This window comes from Tetrao urogallus (assembly GCF_951394365.1).
Source record: "Tetrao urogallus genome assembly, chromosome: 10".
Lineage (NCBI taxonomy): Eukaryota > Metazoa > Chordata > Aves > Galliformes > Phasianidae > Tetrao > Tetrao urogallus.
In genome coordinates, this window is record NC_136823.1 from 2,737,783 (window position 1) to 2,758,841 (window position 21,059).

Genomic DNA, 21,059 nt, shown 5'->3' on the forward strand with positions numbered 1-21,059 from the left:
AACTGAGTCAAGTGCCATAACAAAGTCACTTAAGTTACGACGAGCGAAGTCTTGGGTAGTTCTGGAAATTAATGGATGTAAAACCTTTTTTCAGCTAACAGGAGTATTGGTCCCAGACAAATCCATGGATGACAAAATCCATAAATCCTGCATGATCCACATCCTGCTCAAGTGGCAGGATTACATGGAGTGAATCTCTTAGGAATGCATAGATTTGGAGCCAACAAGCAGTATAGCATGCCATGGTTTACCATCCTGGTGTTTATCAGGGATAAAAACATTTGTCTCTTATGGTGCTTACGCTGTCTTTCACCAGTCCAGGATGAATTTCATGCAGCCATTGTTTCATAGAAAGGAGATAGCAAAGATTATTCTGGTTTCCTATATGTTATTTTTTCCAGAAAATGTTTAGTGACCTGTACAATCCACAATGAAGATGCTTCTGATTGTGTGTATTCATCTCTGCTACCTGTTGCAAATTATTCTTAGTCTTGTTTCATCTTTGCAAGAATACAGAGGACTGTGTAGAAGAAATAGGTTTATTTGAGCTAGAAAGTGTTGCAGGTTGCAAGCTGAGTTCTGCCATTCATTTTTCAGAGTGCTGCTGAGAGAGAGACAGGAAACCCTCTGGCACAGCTGCAGAGTTATCGCCCTTACTTCCGAGAGCTGGACCTGGAAGTGTTCTCTGTACTCCACTGTGGGCTGCTGACAAGGTCTGTCCTGGACACAGAGATGCACACAGAGGTGAGTGCAACCAGTTTTGTGTTACTTATTGCCTCGCTGTGGCCTTGGCCTCTCCTGCTCCATTAAAGTGAAACCTAAGTAAAGTTAATATTGTGTATCACAGAATCTTCCCGTTGGGATGGGAAGTAGTCCAACCCTCTCTGCTGTGAGCAAGTTTGCCACCCACTAGATATAAGGAAAAAAAGATATAGTGTAGCATGTATAACTCTATGGAAAGAGAAAAGCTTTAATATTGAACACTGCTGAGGTATAGCATGCTAAAAACACTATGAGGGGGCCTGCCTATTCCCAAGAATCTATGACAGTAGAGTCCATGTTGCAAAAAGGCAGCTGTCTCAAGTCGTTGTTAGAGGGGAAACAGGGTGCAAAAACGAGACTGGTGTCATGGATGTTTGCCATCTGGAAGCTTATATAAAACTCTGCATTACTATGGAGATGGAGAGCAGAAGTACTTAATTTTGTTAGACTCTTTGTAGGCAGGCTCAGTCCATCTGGAGTCTAATTTTGTTATGCAACCATAGGATTAGTAAAATGCAAAAAGGTTGTGGCAGTGTGGAGTGCAGCCTGCCCTGCTCCAAGGACAGCTGTCACCGCGTGTGCAGGGTGCAGGGACTTGTAAGGCTATGTGAGAAACCTCCTGGCACATGTGGCATTATTTCAAATGATTACCTGAGAAGAAATCTTATTAGTGCTCATAAATATCTAATGGGTGGGAGCCAAGTGGATGGGGCCAGGCTCTTTGGTGGTGCCCAGTGACAGGAAAATGGGCAAGTGTCACAAACTGAAATGTAGGAAGTTCCACCTGAACACAGGAAAAAATTCTTTACTATGAGGTGGCAGAGCACTGAAACAAGCTGTCCAGAGAGGTTGTGGAGCCTCCCCTGGAAAGATTTAAAACGTCCCTGGGCACTTTCCTGTGTATCATACAGAACTTGCTTTAGCAGGAGCTTGGACCCAGAGGTTCCTTCCAGCCCCTACAATTCTGTGATTTTGAACTTCAGTGTATAAACACATTCCCTCTCAGTAGCTGGGTGTTACTGGAGTTATGTTCAGAGCACCAGATCCACCTTGTGCTTTGAGAAACCAGAACTGATATCCCATCCCTACAATGGAAAGGGCAAAAGCCTAGCATCTACCAAATTGCTCCCTGGCAGAGGTTAACTAAGCCAGGAGACATAACTGGAAATTGAGGGAGTGAATGTCAGCTTCAAGGCACTACAATTAGGTGCTGAGTCCTGGAATTGACTTTTCTTCCTTGTAATTGCAGGCTAGTGAAGTTGTGCAGCTGGGGCCTGCTGAGCTCTTCTTCCTTCTGGATGACATGTGCTGGAAGCTAGAACATGTGCTGACCCCAGGCTCCACTAGGAGAGTGCCCTTCTTCAAGGTGTGTCCAGCAGCAGCTTCGTGGGCCGTGACCCGGGCTGGCAGAGCTCATCAGTGGCTTCCAGCCTTTCCTGACTAAATGTTTTTCAGAAATATATTCACCTTGCAGTTGAATGGCAGTCTGTCTCCCCGCTGTGTCAGAGCAGCAGTTGCCTTTTCAAAAGAAATTACTGTACTGCATCACTCACCAAAGTGTTTGCAGCATCTAATTCTCTCCATGTCTTGGGAAAGTGCATGCAGCTGAGGGAAAACCATGTAGCCCGAAACTCAGGTGACATTTCTCCCTGCCCAGCTTGGAGAAACTGGCTCTGCTGTTCAAGAAGCAGCTCAGCTTAAGCAGACAGAAGGTGTTAGAATCAATTTTCTGTTTTTTATTTTTTTCCCCTGTATGTTTTCATATTCTTTAGAATAACACCTTCAGTGCAAGGAGTCCTTGGTTTTCTGGGTGATGACTTCTGAAGTTATTATCAAGTAAGACTGAAATGACTTTAAAATTTTGGTTTGCTACAGGAAAAAGGCAACAAGGATATTGGTTTTTCCCACCTTTGTCAGAGATCCCCGAAGGAAGTTGCAGTGTGTGTAGTCAAGCTTCTAAAGCCACTGTGCAATCACATGGAGAACATGCACAACTACTTCCAGGTCAGCGGGCAGCGATTTTGACTCAAAAATCATCAAGTTTTGTTGCCTCTAGAAATATTTTTGGTTTTATTTGTGGGGAAAAGAGAGTGGCTTTGGTGTGTTGCAGGGTGTTTTAAGCATCGAGTTGATAGAAATGTGTTCTTTTGCCGTTTTCTTTCCCTGGACTAGTATTTAATGAATAATTTGTTCTGCATTGAAGACAGTTATACCAAACCAAGGTGTGGTAGGTGAATCAGGACTGGACATCCAGGAGTACCAGCTGATGTCCTCTTGTTACCACCAGCTGCTGCAAACTTTTCGCTTGCTGTTTGCATGGTGAGTTTAAACCAAAGGTCACATAAATGAACAAAGTTTGTGTGCTCCCTCCCTTTCATGTTCCTCTGTAGTGTTTGTACCCAACTGATGACCTACCAGTCTTGCAGAACTGCCCTCTGCTGTGTCTGGAGACATTTAAATGCTTTGTCGTTGACTCCCCTGAACAAAGCCAGTGATTGAGAGTGAATGCAGAACAGTTGGAAGCACAGAACAGGCCAGCATTCAGTGCATTGATCCGTGTGATTTTTTGGACGATGACTGGCATAAGTGGCATACTGCCACACCTCATTGTGCAACTCCCATTCTGCATGGGGATCTTGGAATTTCTTGCCCAGCAAGCCTTGTGCTAATTTGTCACTGCCTCAATGTTGAGCAGTGAAAGGATTAATTTTTTTCACTGGAAATAATGGATGTGCATTTCACTTATGAGCTTTTGCTGCTGATGCTCTTGAACCAGATTCTGAAATGCCAAACTGTAATTGTACGTTCACTCTGAATTTAACTTCTGCGTCTGTTAATAAAATTCAGGGTAGCATTGCACAGTTTTTTTCTGAATCCTAATTTAGATCTGAGTGTGGAAAGTGGTTTCCCTTGGTTGTGCTTTGAAGGTAGGAGCAAGTGTAAAAAGAGCAAGAGAAGGAAGCAGCAGAATGGAAATCAACACGCCTTTGGCACTCCCTGAACTTTGAATGCTTTGTAAATGTTAAACTTTCTTCAGAATCTAGCAGAATTTTGTAGGTTTTCTTGTTTTCTAATCAAACTGAACAGTTGTTTTATGTCATGTGCGAAGGTAAGCAGCTGATGATGCCACTTCTGCTTCTTACTGAGGTGTGCCTCTCCTGTTAGCCGCTGCTAAAGCCATAGAGACCCTGATGGCACTTCTGGCTGTTTCCAAACTGATCATTTTCTCCTTACGAATTATGAATTTGTTGTTCTTTAATCTACCCATCTTGTGAACCAAAGGACTCGTCTCTCTTTGTCACAAAGGCAGCTCAAGATGAGTTTACCCTCTATTCCATGTGAACAGTAAGATAGTTCTGTCTTGCTATAAAACAAGCAGACATATACTGGGGGCTAAATGTCCAGCAACCCAATTATAACTTACATTAATGTTTCGTGAATCTCTCATTTGTTGGCAATCATGAATTATCTTCTGTGTTAAAGGTGCACTTGATCTTTACTGTTATCAAGCCCCTGTGTTCAGTGTGAAGATGTAGAGCATGGAGCCACCCCAGCACTTCCAGAATTCGTAGTCAGAGTGGATAATTTCACAGACAGTGGTAGTTCAAAGAGTTAATGAAGGTCTTTTCCTTCCTGTTAGGCTTCTGCTTACTGCTTGAGAGCTGACTGCACACCTCACTGCATTTGCACAGCAACTGTTAATAGGCATCCTCTATTTTTCAGATCTGCATAGTATTGTTTTAGTATATATGGACTTCTACTTATGTGGAAAGATTTTTTCCTTCCAACCTGGATCTGAAATCCATGAACTGTAAAGTGGGTAACCTGTGCACACAAGGTTTTACATTCCCTGGAAAAGACAAACCATAATGGACAAAGCTAGCAGTTACAATCGGCTTTCAGTTTTTGTGCCCCCTATAACTTCCATGTTGCTGGGCTCTTCTGGTGTATTGGCTTCTTTGCATCAAACATCCCTGTTGCAAACATCTGCCCAGATATGCTTTTCTATGCAGTATCTCTCCTCCTGTTCTGGTGCTGAGCTGGACTTTTTCTACCCTCAGGAATGGTTTTTCTCAACATGAGAATTCCAACTTGCTGAGGTCAGCTCTCCAGGTACTTGCAGACAGGCTGAAGCCAGGAGAGACGGAGTTCGTTCCTCTTGAAGAGCTGATAAGGTACAGTCAATGTTTCCCAAGCTCTGAAAGTGATAGATTTCAAACATTATGTATCAGTGTGTGTTCAGGAGCTCTCTTAGGGCTCTGAACACCTCTAAACAGAAAGGTTTGCATTTCATTTGAACGGCAGTGCAGTCAAAGCTGATAAAATGAACTGTTGGATTATAAGATAGGCATTAGTCTATGGGGTGCATGTGTAAGCAGGCTGTGTGAAACTAGCAGGTCAGTAGGATTCACAGAAGGAACAGATGGGTTCTGAGCAGTTAAAATGTCTACAGGGCACAAGACAAAAGCAGTGTATAAAGATGTTGCTAAGCTTAGAGCAGCTAGAGCTTACAAGAGGTTTCTCAGTCATTGACTTTTTGTCTACTGCAGGTTGCTACCCTTTCTTCAGAATGGTACTGCTAGAGACAAGTGCGAGGCTAGGGAGACCTTGGATCTTGAGCCAGTCTGTTGCTGGAGATTACCCTATCTATGCTGTCTTCACCTTTTTGCTTTCCTGTCATTCTGCAGTGAGAGTTTCCAGTACCTACTGAATTTCCAGCAGAGCATTCCCAGCTTCCAGTGTGCGTTCATCCTCACTCAGCTCCTGATGGCCATCTCTGAAAAACCAATGACTGGCTGGAAGAGAGAGAAAATGGGTAATGTGTGAAGAGCCTTTTCTCCTGGATTAGTTTTTGTGCTGTTCTTTTTTTGTAAATCTTGGGTTATGTCTGCAAATGAACAGTTGTAGCAGTTAGTAACAGGAACTGCAGTAAGTCTATTGGGAGCTCTTGTTTTGCTGTGCCTCAGTCTTATGCAGAAAGGCAAACTCCAGCTCTTTTGGTTAGTGCTTTTTGAAATTGGAGCCTCACGGCTTTTAAGAGTTCTGTGAGTAAGTTTGCTGTTCAGTTTAGCTGCTAATGATGGAGCTGATCACAGATGTAACTGGGTGTAACTTCCTGGTAAGTACATGTAGCTCAGTTTGTTGTGACAGTTCCTTTCCAAGAATTGTGGAAATAAGCTGTGCAGGTAGAGCTGTTACTTCAGAGTGGAGGGAGAAAAAAATTAGCGACAGCTAACTGTGCATCTCAGTCAAGAGAACTGGCCTTCGTAGGGATTAGGACCAGGACCGTAAGAAGAATCACCTTCAAGAAGGTGAGGCATAGGCATCCTTGCAAGGAATATACAAGAAAAGTAGTTTGTCTCCACTTGTAATTCTTTATTTGAGTATATGATGAAGACGGTCTCCCCTCTCAGCTGTATTTGTCAAACTGCAACGTCTCTAGAATTTGTCTTTCTCAGATACCCACGGCCACTCCATGATAAATTCCCTACTTTGATGGGATTTTTACTGTTTTAAACTGTCCCACGTTGGAAGAAATACCCACAGACTGTGTCAGGGAATAACCCGTTTTTACTAATAATGTTCTGTTGGTAAGCATTACTGCAAAAGAGAAACAAATTTGTTAGAAGTTGTGAGTAATCTGTAAACTTCAGTTAACAGTCATGGTTACAGAGCTGTGGCCAAAGCAAAAAGTCTCTTGTTATTGGAATACAGTTTTTAGAAATGGATGCCCTAAGGGTGGCATATTGCCTTGTTTAAATATTTGGCTTGTAGGAGCTACCAAAGACCTTATGCTTGACCTAAGCTGGAGGTGGATGGCTTCTGATGAAAGTGGGTATTCCAAACCAGGAGCATACTGGATGTGCGCATGCTGTTGGGATAGGTCCCAGAACAGTTTGGGTTGGAAGGGACCAAACCATAGTTGTGCCTCCTCCCTCTGCCACGGGCAGGGACAGCTCACATCAGACCAGGCTGCTCAAAACCTGGAACTCTTCCAGGGATGGAGCATCCACAGTTTCTCTGGGCAACCTACGAACCTGCCTCGCAATGGATAACTTCCTCCTTATGTCTAGTCTCAGCCTCTTTCAGCTTGTGACCTTACTGCTTTCTGGGGAAAATGCATTCCATCTTCTCAAAGTTCAAGCGTACTGAAGGGTAATGATGCTGTGATCTTTTGGCAAGCCATCTGGACACATGGCCTTTTTATGGAAGAAGGAAATTGTTTTGGATTTTTGGGAAACAAAACACATTTGATTCCTTCTGTCAGTTATTCCTTACCTTTTCCAGCTTCACTAGCAAAGCAGTTCCTCTGCCAGTCATGGATGAAGCCTGGTGGGGATCGCGAGAAGGGCAGCCACTTCAACAGCGCACTGCATACTTTGCTCTGGTAAGACTCAAGCCTTTGTAACAGCACATTAAGACACTGTGGAACTTTTTCTCTTAGTTACTGGTGTTGCAGAGGAACAACTCCTCTTGGTCATAATCCTCATACTTAGGCAGTTTGGCTTAGCACACTGTTTCTACATCACTGGAAGACAGTGTGTGATGGGAAGAATTCTGCTGGTCACTGGCCATAGAAGCACAGAATCACAGAATGGCCTGGGTTGGAAGGGACCTCAAGGATCATGAGTCTCCAACTCCCCTGCCACAGGGGGGACCACCAACCTCCCCATTTCATACCTGCCCAGGGCCCCATCCAACCTGCCCTTGAACACCTCCAGGGGTGGACGGGCATCCACATCCTCTCTGGGCAGCTGTTCCAGTACCTCACCACCCATAGTAAAGAAAGCACACTTGGACCTTGTGTTAGCTGCACTGTAGCTTGTCAGTGTACATCAGCACATCTACAGATGTGTGTGAAGGCATGTGTGAATGTGCATCTGGACCCAAGCTTCTGGTTTTGTTTTCATAAAACTGAACACACATCCACTCTTGCTAAAGGCAAGGAGAACAGGGCTGAGTCTTAGGTGAGACAGAATCATGGGATGGTGAAAACTGGAAGGGATCTCTGGAAGTCACCTTGTTTCAGTTGCCCTTCTTCATCAGAAGAAAGCAGGCTGCCCTGGACCAAAAGAGTTTATGACCTTTGGAAGAAGAGGCAGGCAGGTCAAGGAGACTACAAATGTGCATTTATGCTGGGAGGAAATCAGAAGGGCCAAAGCCAAGCTAGAGCTTAACTTGGCCACTAAAGTGACAGACAATAAAAAATGTTTTTGTAAGTACATAAACAACAGAAGGAAGATAAGGAGAGTCTCCATCCTTTATTGGATGTGCAGGGAAGCATGATTATGAGAGATGAGGAGATTGCTGCCGTGCTTAATGCTGCCTTTGGCCTCATTCTTTATTAGTAGGTAATAGTTCTCAAAATAGCCATCCCATGAGCTAGAAGACAGAGACAGGGAGCAGAAGGAAGCCTTTTGTATCCAAAGGGAAATAGTAAGCCACCTACTGCATTGCTTGAACACACACACATTTGTGGGGCTGGACAGGAACCCAAGGGTACTGAAAGAGCCTGAAGATACTCAGCATAAGAATGAACCAAGCAATTTTAGGCTACGTGCTACAGGCAGTGCGAAGTTCAAGAGCTTGCTGTGTTATTCTGTGTAATATTTACTAATGAACTAAGCTGGTTTTGGATTCAGTGTCTACCTGGAGCACACAGATGACATCTTGAAAGCTATAGAAGAAATCTCCAGTGTTGGTATTCCTGAGTTGATCAATTCTGCCAAAGATGGGTGTTCTTCTACATATCCCACACTGAGCAGGTAATTACCTCAGTAGACATCAGAACATCACAAGGTACACAGTGACATTTTCTACTTGTTTTACATTTATTTTCATATTTTGTTGTCTGTTATGTAAAAATTTCATCTTAGTGCCACTGCAGGCAACTCTGGGCATTCCTAAGTATTTTTGGCAGTCCATAACAGGTTAGTAAATAATTATTAGCTTTAAGTTGAGGTGATAAATCCTTGTGCATTGATGCAATGTTGAGCTTTTATTTGCAAACCATTTCACATGGAGAATGAGCTGTTGTCTGTTGTTGTGTGTGCTACTCCTTTACATGCCACTGCAGCGATAGAAAGCACGCTAAAAGTCACCTTTGGTGACCTGGGGTGGCTGAAAGCACTCCTGGGTTAATATGTAGTTTGCAAAAGCTCCATACTTGGATTTGGGTGATTCTTGCTGCCAGCACAGCAACTAAGAAATGTTGCTTACCTAGGGATAGACAAAATTTGTGTGTTTTTGAGGTACCAAACTCATCTTATGCTATGAACTGCAGACTTGTGCTCTCCCAGGGCTACAAAGAGGAAGAAGGTGTCTGTGTAATTTATACTGGGGAACTGGTAGTGACTATCCAGCATTCTCCATCTGCGTTGAGTGCTTGGGCAGTACCTGCTTATGAGCCCTAGGCTTAATCTCCTGGGATTTCCTACTAAGAAGGATGCCCAATGGGGCAATCTCTGAGTTTCCAAGCTGTTTTAGGGATGAGTTTATCCAGATGCTAGTGGATGGCTTTCAGTTTTGCTCTCTCTTTCTTCACAGACAGACATTCCCAGTTTTCTTCAGAGTGATGATGGCTCAGCTTGAGAGTTCTGTGAAAAGCATCCCAGCTGGGAAACCATCAGACTCAAGTGAGGTAGGAAAACAGATGCATTGGTATCACAGAGGGGAGAAGGACCTAAGCTAAACTGGGTGGTGTAATAAAGATGTACAGCTTGTAAAGGAATCTACTGCTGAACGTGGACTGGGAAATGCAGTCAGAGAGGTTCCTTTATCAGCCCAAACTGATACACAGGTTAATATGTGACTAGCATCCTTTTGTTCCTGCTTTCCACCATCTAAAAATCCAGTAAATCTATCAGAAGCTATGAAGAGAGAACAGGTAGCAATCCACAAACTAATATGCAGGTGGCCTGCGCACCTGTGTGGCTTCACAAAATTATTTTCCAACCTAAAGCTTCTAAAAACAAAGAAGTGTATTAATGCCAGAGGAAGATAAACATGAATACAGATGTGCATCTGGCAGCTGTCTGAATTCTTTATCAAACTCAGCTTAATTCCGGGGATTACTGATGTCCTGGATGGGCCACACAGCATTCTACACGTATCCTTTCTGTGCAGAATTTTTCCTGGCCCCTGGGCAGCCTGACCTGGTGAGGGGCAACCAGCCCATAGCAGTGGGGTTGGAACATGATGAACTTTAAGGCCCCTTCCAACCCAACCATTCTGTGATTCTGTGAACTCTTAGCATTGTAGGACGTGGGGGTCCTGATCACGCTGGCATTGCCACTGAGTGCTTTTGCTGTGATAGATCTTCCTGTGGTAAAGCTTTGTCCCTCTGTCTTCAAAATAACTGCACTTTGAGTACAGCAAACACGGTGAGAGCATTCAGCAAAGTGAGAGGAAATGCACATCTTGGGTTACTGTCCCCTTGCATCCCATCAGGTACAACTGGAGAAGCTGCTGAAGTGGAACATTGCTGTGCGGAATTTCCACATCCTCATTAACTTGGTCAAGGTGAGGATCTGTGGTGATGATGATCTGTGATGTCTCTGCTTTTGCCTTGTGATGCCCAGCACATCCCAGTGAACCTGGGTTTATGAGCACATGAGAAAAGTGTGAAGGATGATGTAGTGGCAGAACAACCTGGAGGTGGTAAATAAAGGCATTACAACCTGTGTACAAGGGTTTCCATTTTAGCACTCTCTGATTCTTACAGCCTGCACTTCTTAATAACATAGCTGTGACATAAAAGGTAAGTCTGTACAAAGAGAGAAGCAGGCTTTTTCAAGTACAGCTTATGAGCTCTCTTGAATTGAGCTGGATTCTTCTGTAATAGCAGCACTCACTGGGGCCCTACTTGCACTCCGTGTTCTCTCACAGCACCAGTCTTCTAAGAGCATGAAAGGATAGAGCTAACTCGGTGTTTTTTCTGCAGTCCATAGCAGCACCATGGTAACATCTCAGCACTTGCTGACACCTGTGTGCTCTGTCAGTTCAAATGCTCACAAATTCATGATAGAATTAGTAACTGGCAAAAAAATGTAAATAAACATGTACAAAAAGGAAACCCTCAGCAGAGCTGAGACCACCTATTCAGATTCTTTCTTTGTTCTCAGACCACAGCTGTGTGATAGCTGGTGCCTTCTGCCAGCTGGCACCATTAATGCACCAGCTTCACTGTTTCCTGTGAAAGACATTCTTTTGCACACCTCAGTTTTGCTTTGTCTGCTCTATGGCTACTTGCCTATCAGCTGGCCAGGGTCTGTCAGCTTCCAGGCTATTAAGAACTTCAGAATCACTGAGATGATTTTGTGCCATCCGCAAAAGCTCTGCCTCCCTGCTCTCTTCAGATGGCTCAGTGGCCATCCTGCAAAGCACTTCTGTCTGACAACCATTACATTTCATGCACTTGCACTGTGCTCCTGTCAAAAATTGAGAATGGATTTTGCCTTGAATAGGTGCCACGTGCCAGCAAATGGCATGCAACAGTGGGCTATTTTTAATTGTTTGCTGTGCTTGCATTGTTTCCTTCAGATTTGCAGACTTATCTGACTCTTTTTAACTCTTGTCCATGTAGGTGTTTGACAGCAGGCCTGTACTCAGCATCTGCCTGAAGGTAAGTAAGAACTCCACTGAAGAGAGCTGCTGAAGCATCAGCTTTTCTGAATAGTTGTTTCCAGTGCAGCAGAGCAGTTACTGCATTCTCTGGAAGGAGCACACGTACCTTTACATTTTTATACCCTTCCACTTGCTGTCCTTGCATGGCTCAACCACAGAGAATTTGCTGCAATTGCCAGTACTTGCTGAAGCCCTTCCCCCTCTCTCCTTTCCCCATGGTACTTCAAGGCAGAGTAAACAGCACAACAAGCAGGTCTCCCTTGGAGCCCAGGAAGAGCACGCATCTCCCTGCAACTCTCCCTTTTCTGACTAGGATTTCTATAGTGACTCTAATTTTGTTTACTTAGATTCTATTGCCAGTTTGCTGGTAAGACCAGAGTTGTGTGTATGTGTTTTTAGTCTGCCTTTTCAGTGATTCAAGTGAACCCCTTACTGAGCCTGTATATTTCAGAATAGTCTTCTACTGAGTAAGAGGAGTCTTCAGAGTAGCTTGAAAGAATGTATGGCTATCTTACCTGACTTCCTGGTGATTCTTTGAGAAGGAATTTAAACTTGCCTTTTAAAATATTTGTCATTTTTGGTAGTATGGCCGTCTCTTTGTAGAAGCATTTCTGAAGTTTGCCATGCCTCTCCTGGACCACAGCTTTAAAAAACATCGGGTAAGTGCTTTGGAAAGAGAACTGTCTGCTCTCAGTTGGGAAGCGTGCCTAATGCTTGTTGTAACACATTGGCCTAACACTTGTGACACTTAATGACCAACGTGTCTGATGTCTCTAGCTGTGCTGTGCCTTGCTTCACTAGCCTGTCCAGTGCTCCCTCAGCAAGCAATGTTTTCCAGCTTGCCAAGAACCTTTGGCAAAGCTGCATGGCTTTGCTGATAGCAGAGGAAACCCTTTCAAACTCCTCCTTCTCCTTCAAATACCATCACCACAGAGGTGTCCCTGACAGAGTGGGAAGGTCACATTCAGCAGGTCAGGTTGGTGAGGATTTGCAATCTGGAGGGACAGCGTTTTTGCAAAAAATTCTTGCAACTTTGGGTAGTTCAACATCTGTGGGTGCAGACCAACCTAGGTGCACCACACCATAGACAAGAACAGTCTGAGATCCCTTTGTTGCAAGGCAATGCCCGTCAGTGAGACTTGGTTTTTTTGCTTAGCCTCCACATTTCAACCATCTCTCTAAGAAATGACCATTTCTATAGCAAACTTGAGATCTGTTCTCCAGATATTTAGGGATTTAGGTTATCAGAAAGGATACCTGCTGTATGATAGACAGGGCCTCATAATTCACTCAGTAAAATGGGCTGTTGCCCAGAGTTCATGCTGGAATTGTTTCAAATACCACAATCTGACAGTATTACATATTTTCCTTCCAGTTCCCCTACTTTAGAACGTTGTATTCAGGCAAGATGTGACAAGATTATCTTGATCCTAATTGCCCCTAATTGCTTTCATTGATAGGTTATGATGTGTGGTCCTTTAATTGCCACATGCACAGTGCAGTTCTCCTATGGCTCATCCTGTTCACCTGATGATTCCTAATTGTACCTCTAAAAGGTTTCCTTAGTCTAAAACTCTTACATTAATTCTTTTAGTCACTTGTGGGACAAAATGCTTTGACAATTATTTACTGGTCTATGTTTTTATTTCAGGACGATGTGCAGAGTTTGCTGAAAACATTGCAGCTGAGTACCAGACAGCTCCATCACATGTGTGGCCATTCCAAGGTAAGTTCCAATTGTTCCACAAACTCCTCTTGTAAGCACGTTTTATTCTTTTCCCTGTTTTTCCAGGGCACGGCCAGGTTCTAATTGCAGTCTTACATGTGTCAGTTATAGCAAAAGCTCTGAGAGGAGGTGAAATAGCCATGGTCAACAGCCAAAAAGCTGAAGTATTTGATTTGGAAGCTGCTTAATTGGATGTCAGATCAGGTTAGCATACCCTATTCAAAAGGAAAGTTATCTTCTGTTGTTGGTATCTGCAAGAGAGTTTCTGAACACACGAGCCAAGACCCTGGAAACCTGGTATAAAGTACAATTGCCAGATTGGTAATATGTGAGAGAAGCCATGGCAAAGATCACCAACCAGCCTTGTGAGCCAGAACAAGGAGACAACCATACTCAAAATCCCCTCTAGATGTCGTCTTGGTTTGTTATGTTGATGTTAGAGGAGAGGGCAAATGGGAAAGGATTGTGCTGGTGGCATCCAGCCAGTCTGCCAGCCTCTGTGTAGTGAAGTGAGGGAAAGAAGGAAGGAGGACTATCACCCTGCTTGCAGTGTGGGCAGCCAGTGCTTGTCCCAAGAGAGACAATCACGGGGGGGAAAAATGCTGTTAGAAAAAACTTTACTTGTGCTGCTTTGTTCCTTCCACGTTCCTCAGAGGCCCAAGAACACATTTCTAACAAAAGCTTTTCCAAAGCAGGTGAAGGGAGAAGACCATAAAGCATGGCTCCACGAGGCAGATTAGATTTGTTAGCAGTTTAGTCCAGAGCTGGCATCAGGAGCAGAAAAGTTTAGCTGAAAAGCAGAACACACCATTGCAGCGTGGCAGAGAACCTGTCCAGTCAGTCTGGTGAACTGGAACCTGGCACAAACCCTGGAGATGCTAAAAAGCAATTCTCGTATTTGAAACTGAAATCCTCATGCCTACTTTAAAGTCTCAGTTCACTGTGTGATCAGGATAACATCACTGCAGTTTCAGTGTTGTATTTGCCTTTGCACTCAGCCAGGATGTCCAAGTGCCGTTTCCTGTGGTCCCTCTTAGCCTATAAGCACAGTCAGTGAATACTTCTGTCTCACCAGTGTGGTCTGATCAGGTCTCTGTGCCAAATGGTTTGGGGAAAACGAGAGAAGGAGAATTTCTGGCGTCAGATTTTGGCAAATGAGAAGGTGCTTTGTTGAGGGCAGTGGGACAGGTTCCAGTCCCCAGGGAGAACAGTGACATTGGCAGTGTCATTACTGCAGTCGCTCCTGGGTAGGTTCTGATTGGTGCCAATGATTGCCAGCTCCTGCCTGTACTCAGACCAGAGAACAGATTGCTGTTGTTACTCTGGTACTTCTTCTCTGCTGGTAGCAGACGAAGGAAGGCAGTGCCTCCCTACCCTCATATGTTGAACTCATCCAAGATATGCAGTTAATCTGATTTCAGACTGCAGCTAATGAGAGGATCTGATGCTAGAAGGCTGCAAAGTACTCTCATGAAAGAAAAATATTCTTATGCACAACGTAGTTGTTTATGGCTCTCTGTTTCAGCAATGACTCCGTGCTGTATTGCACATCCAAGCCTTGCAGGAACAGACTGCTCAGACAGGCTCACTCACCCAGAGCTGAATCACACACACTACCTGGCATAGCTGCCCTTCCTCAGCTGCTTTGTGCTTACAGCAATTCCATCTCTTCCCTCCTGTTCCAGTCCTCCAAAAGCCTGCGTTTCTTTGTTCTGCACAAGATGGCTTTTGAGTTCGTACTGCATCCCACACATCTAATGTAAAGGAGCTGTGTCAGGCACTGAGCAAGAAGAGATTGCCATTGCAGTGGTTTTTTCTACATCCTTCTCATTTCTTCTCTGTGCTTGGCAATCTGATGTGATGAGCTTGCAGCTATCAGCAAGTAGCTGTGTCTCTTCCTAGGCAGGTGGTTTGGTGCTCTGATGGCCGTAGCTCTGCTTTTTGCTGTGCACTGGGACTGTGCGGCTGTTCATTGCTGCCCTGCAGAGATGACTGCTGTTTCACCAGCAATAGCTTGCTCCATCCCACCTGTGTAGCCATGGCCTGGGCTAGCACTGTTCCCTGGAGCTGCTACAGCAGAACATATTTTGCCAGTGACATTCTCCACCCAGCCTGGGCTTGTGGAGCCTCAATTTTACAGGCACTCAGCCTAGGCACAAACCAACCAGACCCACTCTGTGCTGTTTTCAGATTCACCAGGATCTCGGCCTGACCAACCACGTGCCTTTGCTGAAGAAGTCCCTGGAACAGTTTGTGTATCGCGTGAAGGCAATGCTAGCTTTCAACCACTGCCAGGAGGCCTTCTGGGTGGGCATCTTGAAGAACCGAGACCTGCAGGTGAGCACTGCTGTGCTGCATGGGCACCGAGAGCTGGGGGACAGTGCTCACCTTGTGCAGACTGCAGCTAAGAGGCCACGTGAATCATAGAATGAATCACAGAATGGCCTGTGGTGAAAAGGAGCACAGCGCTCATCCAGTTCCAACCCCCTGCTGTGTGCAGGTCGCCAACCAGCAGCCCAGGCTGCCCGGAGCCACATCCAGCCTGGCCCTGAATGCCTGCAGGGATGGGGCATCCACAGCCTCCTTGGGCAACCTGTGCCAGTGCCTCACCGCCCTGTGTGTGAAGGTGGCTGTTAGAGCTGTAGCAGAGCGGGAAGTACTTGAAGTTGGCCGGGTTCTGCACCTCAGGGTGCCGGCCCGGTGCGGCCCATCGCACTGGTGACTCGTGCTGTTTGCAGATGAGGGCGGGGGTCCCTTTGCTCGCTGCCCCATCGAGGCTACCGAAACGCTTTCACATCCCGCCCGCTCAGCGCCGCTCTTCCTCCCTCCGCTCAGGGAGAAGAAATCCTGTCCCAGGCTACCGCAGCTCCGGAAGAGGACTCGGAGGACTCGGCGGACGGCGGAGCCGAGGTAGGGCCGCCCACGGCTCCGCGCCGCCCCGCCGGGCCGCCCGCTGCCGCCTGAGCCCGCTGTCCCGCAGGAGCCGGGCGGCGCGGACAGCGACAGCGACAGCGACAGCGGCGGGGAGGGGCGCTGAGCCCGCGGGGGGGCGGGAGGAGGAGGAAGAGGAAGAGGAGGCGGCGCGCATGCGCGGGCGGCGGCGGCGGCCATGTCGGTGCAGGAGGACCCGGTGCAGCGAGAGATCCACCAGGACTGGGCCAACCGCGAGTACATCGAGGTGATCACCAGCTCCATCAAGAAGATCGCCGACTTCCTCAACTCCTTCGGTGAGGGCCGCGGGGTTTGGGGGGGAGGAGGGAGAGGAGGGGGAAGGGTCCGGGCGGGCGGGCGCTGACCGCCGCTCCCGCAGACATGTCGTGCCGCTCCCGCCTGGCCACGCTGAACGAGAAGCTGACGGCGCTGGAGCGCAGGATCGAGTACATCGAGGCGCGGGTGAGCGGGCGGCGGGGCGGGGCGGGGCGCGGCGCGGGCGGGGGCTGAGCGCTCGCTGTCCCCGCAGGTCACCAAGGGCGAGACGCTGACGTAGACGCCGCCGGAGCCCCCCGCGCTCCCCCGCCGGCGGGGCCGCGTTGCCGGGGCCGCGGAGTGCTGCTGGGGGTCCTGCACAGCGCCCGGCGACGCGCATCTCCGTCTCCTCTTCCTCCTCCTCCTCCTCCTCCTCCTGTCCGGGAGCTGAGTGGCAAGAAGCAAGAAGCCGCCCTCCGCACCGCCCCCCCGTTTATCGCAGTTCTTCAGCGAGCATCCGGAGCCGCAAGCACACTGCTTTCGTTGAGCGTTTTGTTGGGAGACCGCGGGGTTGGCGGCAGTAAAAGTCTTGTTGCTTCCCAGCAGGCTCGGTACGTTATTCTGCAGCTCCTCGTGGTGCCGATGTGACACCCAAATGCCTTGTATTCCCCTTGTTATCTCCCTGCTGCCAGCCCCGACCTTAGCTGGTTGCTCCCTAGACTGCGTTCTCCCTTAAGGTTTCCCTGTCTGTGGGAAGCTTTGCTTTCTGTTCTGAAAGCAAGAAGACTCCTCTGAGCCATCTCGAAGCTGCATAGCCAGCTGTGGGTGCCCGTGGAGGCAGCAAAGGCCAGCTTGGGGGGGATCCTGCCCAGGTGCCTGGCACCCAGCCCAAGGCAGGGGGTTGGACCTATGGTATCCTTAAGATTCCCTCCAACCTTCTCCATTCTGTGACGTAGCTTGCTGTCAGGTCAGGCTGCACATCCCTGCTGCAAGGCTGCCGGCTGACAAGACATGGGGTGCTGTGCTTGGGTGTGTCAGAGGGTTGACACACTGCTGTCATGCAGCAGGGGCAGGCAGAAGAGCACCCAGCTCTTCTTGGAGAAAGCTGCATTGTGGCCTGTGGATACCAGAAGTCCACCTGTGTGCTGTGTGTGCTCATGGATGGGCTGGAGTGGAGTCTGCAGAGGGCTTGGTGGGGATGAGGCCCTGAGCAACCGCGTCAGTCTTGGAAGTTGACAGTGCTTCAAGTGCACCTATGTGGAGCCCAGTAGTGGGAGTTACAGACCTCCAGAGGTCCCTTCCTGCCTAAATTCTCATAGCATTCTTCAGCCTAATGGGGTGGAAGACAGAATATTGCAGATATCCCTGGATCTAGGGCTGAACCTTGCTAACTTCTTGGCTTGAGATCCATTGCTTACTCTGCTTCTCAGCTGACTGCGCTGTGTCTCTGCCTGCTCTCTGGCAGGCTCTGCAGTGGTTCCCCCTTCTGCCAACCTGCTGTTTCCAACAGCAGCAGGTGCTGCTGTGTGTCCAGAGCATATTGATGTATATGCGTTTTCCCTGCCACAAGTGTATTGTAGCAGCAGATGAACACATGCTCTGTATCCTCAAAGCACGCTTTCATTTGGCCCTGGGAGAGCTGGGTGCTCACACAGCCTTGCACCTCTGGTTGTTAATGCTCACAGTCTTGTCCCAGAGCCCAGCATAGAACAGTGAGATATACAGACTGAATTCAAAGTTGCAGTCTGATCCAAAGGACATTCTAAGGCACATGAGGTGTGGACCAGGAGCTCTCTAGGTACTTCTTGCTATCAGAGCCGTGGTGTTACAGCACTGTACTTTGAGGAAAGATAGGAAAGAAGGTCTGTAAGAGAAAATAATCTTAAACGCTATTGAATTTAACGGAGAACTGCTGTTTGTTCCTGCTAAATGCCCAGCTCTGGGAGGCTCTGAAGGTGCAAGGAGGTGGTGTTCGCTTCCCTCTGGGTGCCAAGGCCCTGGCAGAAGTGCTCTCCCAAAGAGAGGGCTTGCCCTGCCTGCTGGGCACAGGGGTAGGAAAAAGTTTTGATTCACTGGGCTGTTTTTGTCGCTTCCCAAAAGCTGTCTGCACCCACTCACATCACTGCACCGCTGTTTGCTCATGAGGATGCTGTCAGGGGTCCATACTTACCACAATCTTGGGCCTTCCATGTGTGGGGGAATGTGATTTTTAAGAGCTTTATTTATTCAGAGATGGCATTACATGGGGTTTCTAATTCAGCTGAGTGATTAAAGAATATCGCAAACCAAAGCACATGTTGGTTACTCTTACTGAAATACAGTAGTCACAGAGGTCCCAAAATAAACACAGTGCACGCTGTCAGTCTCTGTGCTTGTTGTTGGGGCTCGGCAACCCTGCACTGCTCTGGCTGGATGTGTTCTTGGCAGCACTGCTGCAGAAGCATTGGAATCACCAGCTGGGACATAGAGCTGCTGGAGCTTTGTCTAAACTAAAGCCAACTTCACACTGACTTCAATGTGAGTAGTAGTGGAGGTGGGTATGTGCCTATCCAAAACGGCTCTGATACTTGTGTCGTGGAATTAAGACTGCAAAACAGGGCCACCCCCTCCCCGCCAGCCCACTGCCTGCATCCCTCAGGGCCACCTCCCCACAGCTCTTGAACTCCTCCAGGGACAGTGACTCCCCTTGAAGCTGCACCACAAGGCAGAGAAGAACCAAACTGACAGTGGCATGATGGAACTGTCACTTTTATTGATGGATTGTGGTGACTTTACACAGCAGTTGGAGCTGGCACACGGCTGCTCCTGCAACATCAGTGGGGCTGGCGGTTGATGTTCTGGGCCCGACGTGGAACCCGGGAGCAGCTTTGCCCCTGGGCTGGCCTTCACCGCCTGGACCGGCTCCTGCGGCGACTGCAGCCGACTGCTCAGGAGTGCCTTGAGGACCGAGATGTCCCTTGGCTGGCAGAGGTCGGGGTGCTGCTCTCGGTACTTGGGGCTGCAGCACGGCTGCTCACATAGCATCCTTGGAGCTCATTGCATGCATCATCAACGCGATGTAAACGTGAGCACATTCTCTTCCATTTTATCCTGCGCTGGCTGGGCAGGACTCTGCTCTCAGGCACCTTGGAACTGTGAGCCGACCCTGATGGTGCCTGGCTGGTGATGCTGGAGCCGCTGCTCGTCTGCGATGTCACAGGGCCTTGGAGAGGCCCGTGTCCCTGTTGGGTGGCAGTGCTGGGGCCAGCGCTGTCCACATTGCTGCTGGAGGCTGTAAGGGAAGGCAGGAAGATGAGTGGGATGGAACTCCAGCCCTGGGGTGGGACAGACTGCCACCCCTTCTGGACCAAAGGGACTTGAGCAAGATCTCGCCTGGCCCCAGCCCAGCAGCACGTGGCTGTTTGTCTCTTACAGGTGCCCTCTCCAGCACAGGCGTTGCACTCCCAGGCCTTTGTGCTCAGGCTCAAGTAGGAACAGCGCCGATGGGTGCCTCGCGCAGCACAGGAGCTGCAGAGGAGCAGCTGCCAGGGCCTGGGGAAAACAACAGGATGTGGCCGTGAGGACAAAGTGAGCTGAGCCAGGGAGCGCCCGGCACAGCTCTGGTGCTCAGTTTGTGCTCTCCCAGCCTGTGGTGAGGCTGCGATCCCACGCGGAGGCCCAGGGGGCTGCTGAGGGAACTCACCCCTCTCCTGCTCGGTCCCTGCCGTGGGGGTAACGGCACTCCCTGGCATCGCAGCACTTGTGCTTGTCTCCCTCTTGTATGTATGAATTGTTGTCCCATATTGGTCCTCTGCCAGAGAAAGGAAGAAATCTGATGAGCAACCAGTGCCTCTGTAGTAAGACGGACGCAGGCCATTCCTGCTCTTCCAGCCCAACACCGTTTCCAGCTTCTCCATGAAGCTGAGGCCAACGCTCATGGGCGGCAAAGATCCAGGCCTGCTTGGGCCATCCCTGGGCAGGCACAGCTCTTGTGCACTCGGGCCTGGAGAACCAGGAATGGGATACCAACCTGGATGGGATACGGATCCCCATGGCGTTCATATAATCAAAAAATTCCTCCTCGTCTTTGCAGTGTGGACAATGCAAAGTAATGCCCGCACACAGGGCCAGTCTCTGCAGCAGAAACAGAACAGGGTGAGTGTGAGCCAGGCCTGGTGCTGCTGAGCACCTGCCGTGCTCATGGGGTGAGGAGAGGGCTCCCACCTGGATGCAGGCCCGGTGGAACCAGGCGTGTCGGCAGGCTGGGCACACCATGGTGCTGTAGGACACGCTGTCCCCCACGGGGTCCATGCAGATGATGCAGGTCGTGTCCTGCGCCGGCGCTGCCTTCACTGCCTGCTTCAGGTGATGCTCCGTGCAGAAGGACCTGGGGGAAGATGGGAGGGACGGGCACGGTGAGAAGTGCTGCGAGGAGGGCAGAGGAACAGGAAGGAGCCCCAGGCCTTGGCTCTGGCTCTGCTGGGCTGCTGGGAGGCGTCACGGCGCGCTCCTCGCTTCTTTGGCTGGTGCTGAAGCAGGGGTTGGAGGCTCGCAGGCGATGCCTGGCAGCCCTTACCTGTACTCTCCAAAGTACTGGGTGACGCATTCACCCTTGGAAGCGCAGGAGAGATGGAAGCTGCGGTCGCAGCCCGGCTCTGCGCAGGTGATGAAGGCCCCCAGATTGCCACAGACGAAGCAGAGCTGTAAAGAGCAGAGCATTTGCCATCAGCTGCAGGCTCAGGGCCTACGCAGCGGGCCCCGCACCTCTGTGCAGGGCACG

The 21,059-nt window shown here is 48.5% G+C and overlaps 2 protein-coding genes across 2 annotated transcripts in view; both read left to right on the forward strand.

Moving 5' to 3' along the window:
• Window positions 1–16,151, forward strand: part of FANCD2 (FA complementation group D2) — a gene marked incomplete at both ends in the record, with an annotated part of 44,175 nt that extends 28,024 nt beyond the window's left edge. Inside the window, 16 exons of the mRNA XM_079540572.1 lie at window positions 598–744; window positions 2,012–2,128; window positions 2,638–2,766; window positions 2,966–3,081; window positions 4,824–4,937; window positions 5,451–5,578; window positions 7,051–7,150; window positions 8,406–8,528; window positions 9,310–9,403; window positions 10,213–10,284; window positions 11,348–11,386; window positions 11,973–12,047; window positions 13,040–13,114; window positions 15,305–15,451; window positions 15,950–16,024; window positions 16,095–16,151. Of these exons, the coding sequence (XP_079396698.1) occupies window positions 598–744; window positions 2,012–2,128; window positions 2,638–2,766; window positions 2,966–3,081; window positions 4,824–4,937; window positions 5,451–5,578; window positions 7,051–7,150; window positions 8,406–8,528; window positions 9,310–9,403; window positions 10,213–10,284; window positions 11,348–11,386; window positions 11,973–12,047; window positions 13,040–13,114; window positions 15,305–15,451; window positions 15,950–16,024; window positions 16,095–16,151 (1,608 nt within the window). The remainder of the gene's footprint in view (window positions 1–597; window positions 745–2,011; window positions 2,129–2,637; window positions 2,767–2,965; window positions 3,082–4,823; window positions 4,938–5,450; window positions 5,579–7,050; window positions 7,151–8,405; window positions 8,529–9,309; window positions 9,404–10,212; window positions 10,285–11,347; window positions 11,387–11,972; window positions 12,048–13,039; window positions 13,115–15,304; window positions 15,452–15,949; window positions 16,025–16,094) is intronic.
• Window positions 16,152–16,223: 72 nt separating this feature from the next.
• Window positions 16,224–16,852, forward strand: BRK1 (BRICK1 subunit of SCAR/WAVE actin nucleating complex; the record flags this gene model as incomplete). Its single annotated transcript, XM_079540153.1, has 3 exons — window positions 16,224–16,341; window positions 16,425–16,507; window positions 16,575–16,852. The coding sequence occupies 3 exons, from the start codon at window positions 16,224–16,226 to the stop codon at window positions 16,599–16,601; spliced, it is 228 nt and encodes a 75-aa protein (XP_079396279.1). The 3' UTR covers window positions 16,602–16,852.
• Window positions 16,853–21,059: the final 4,207 nt, after the last annotated feature.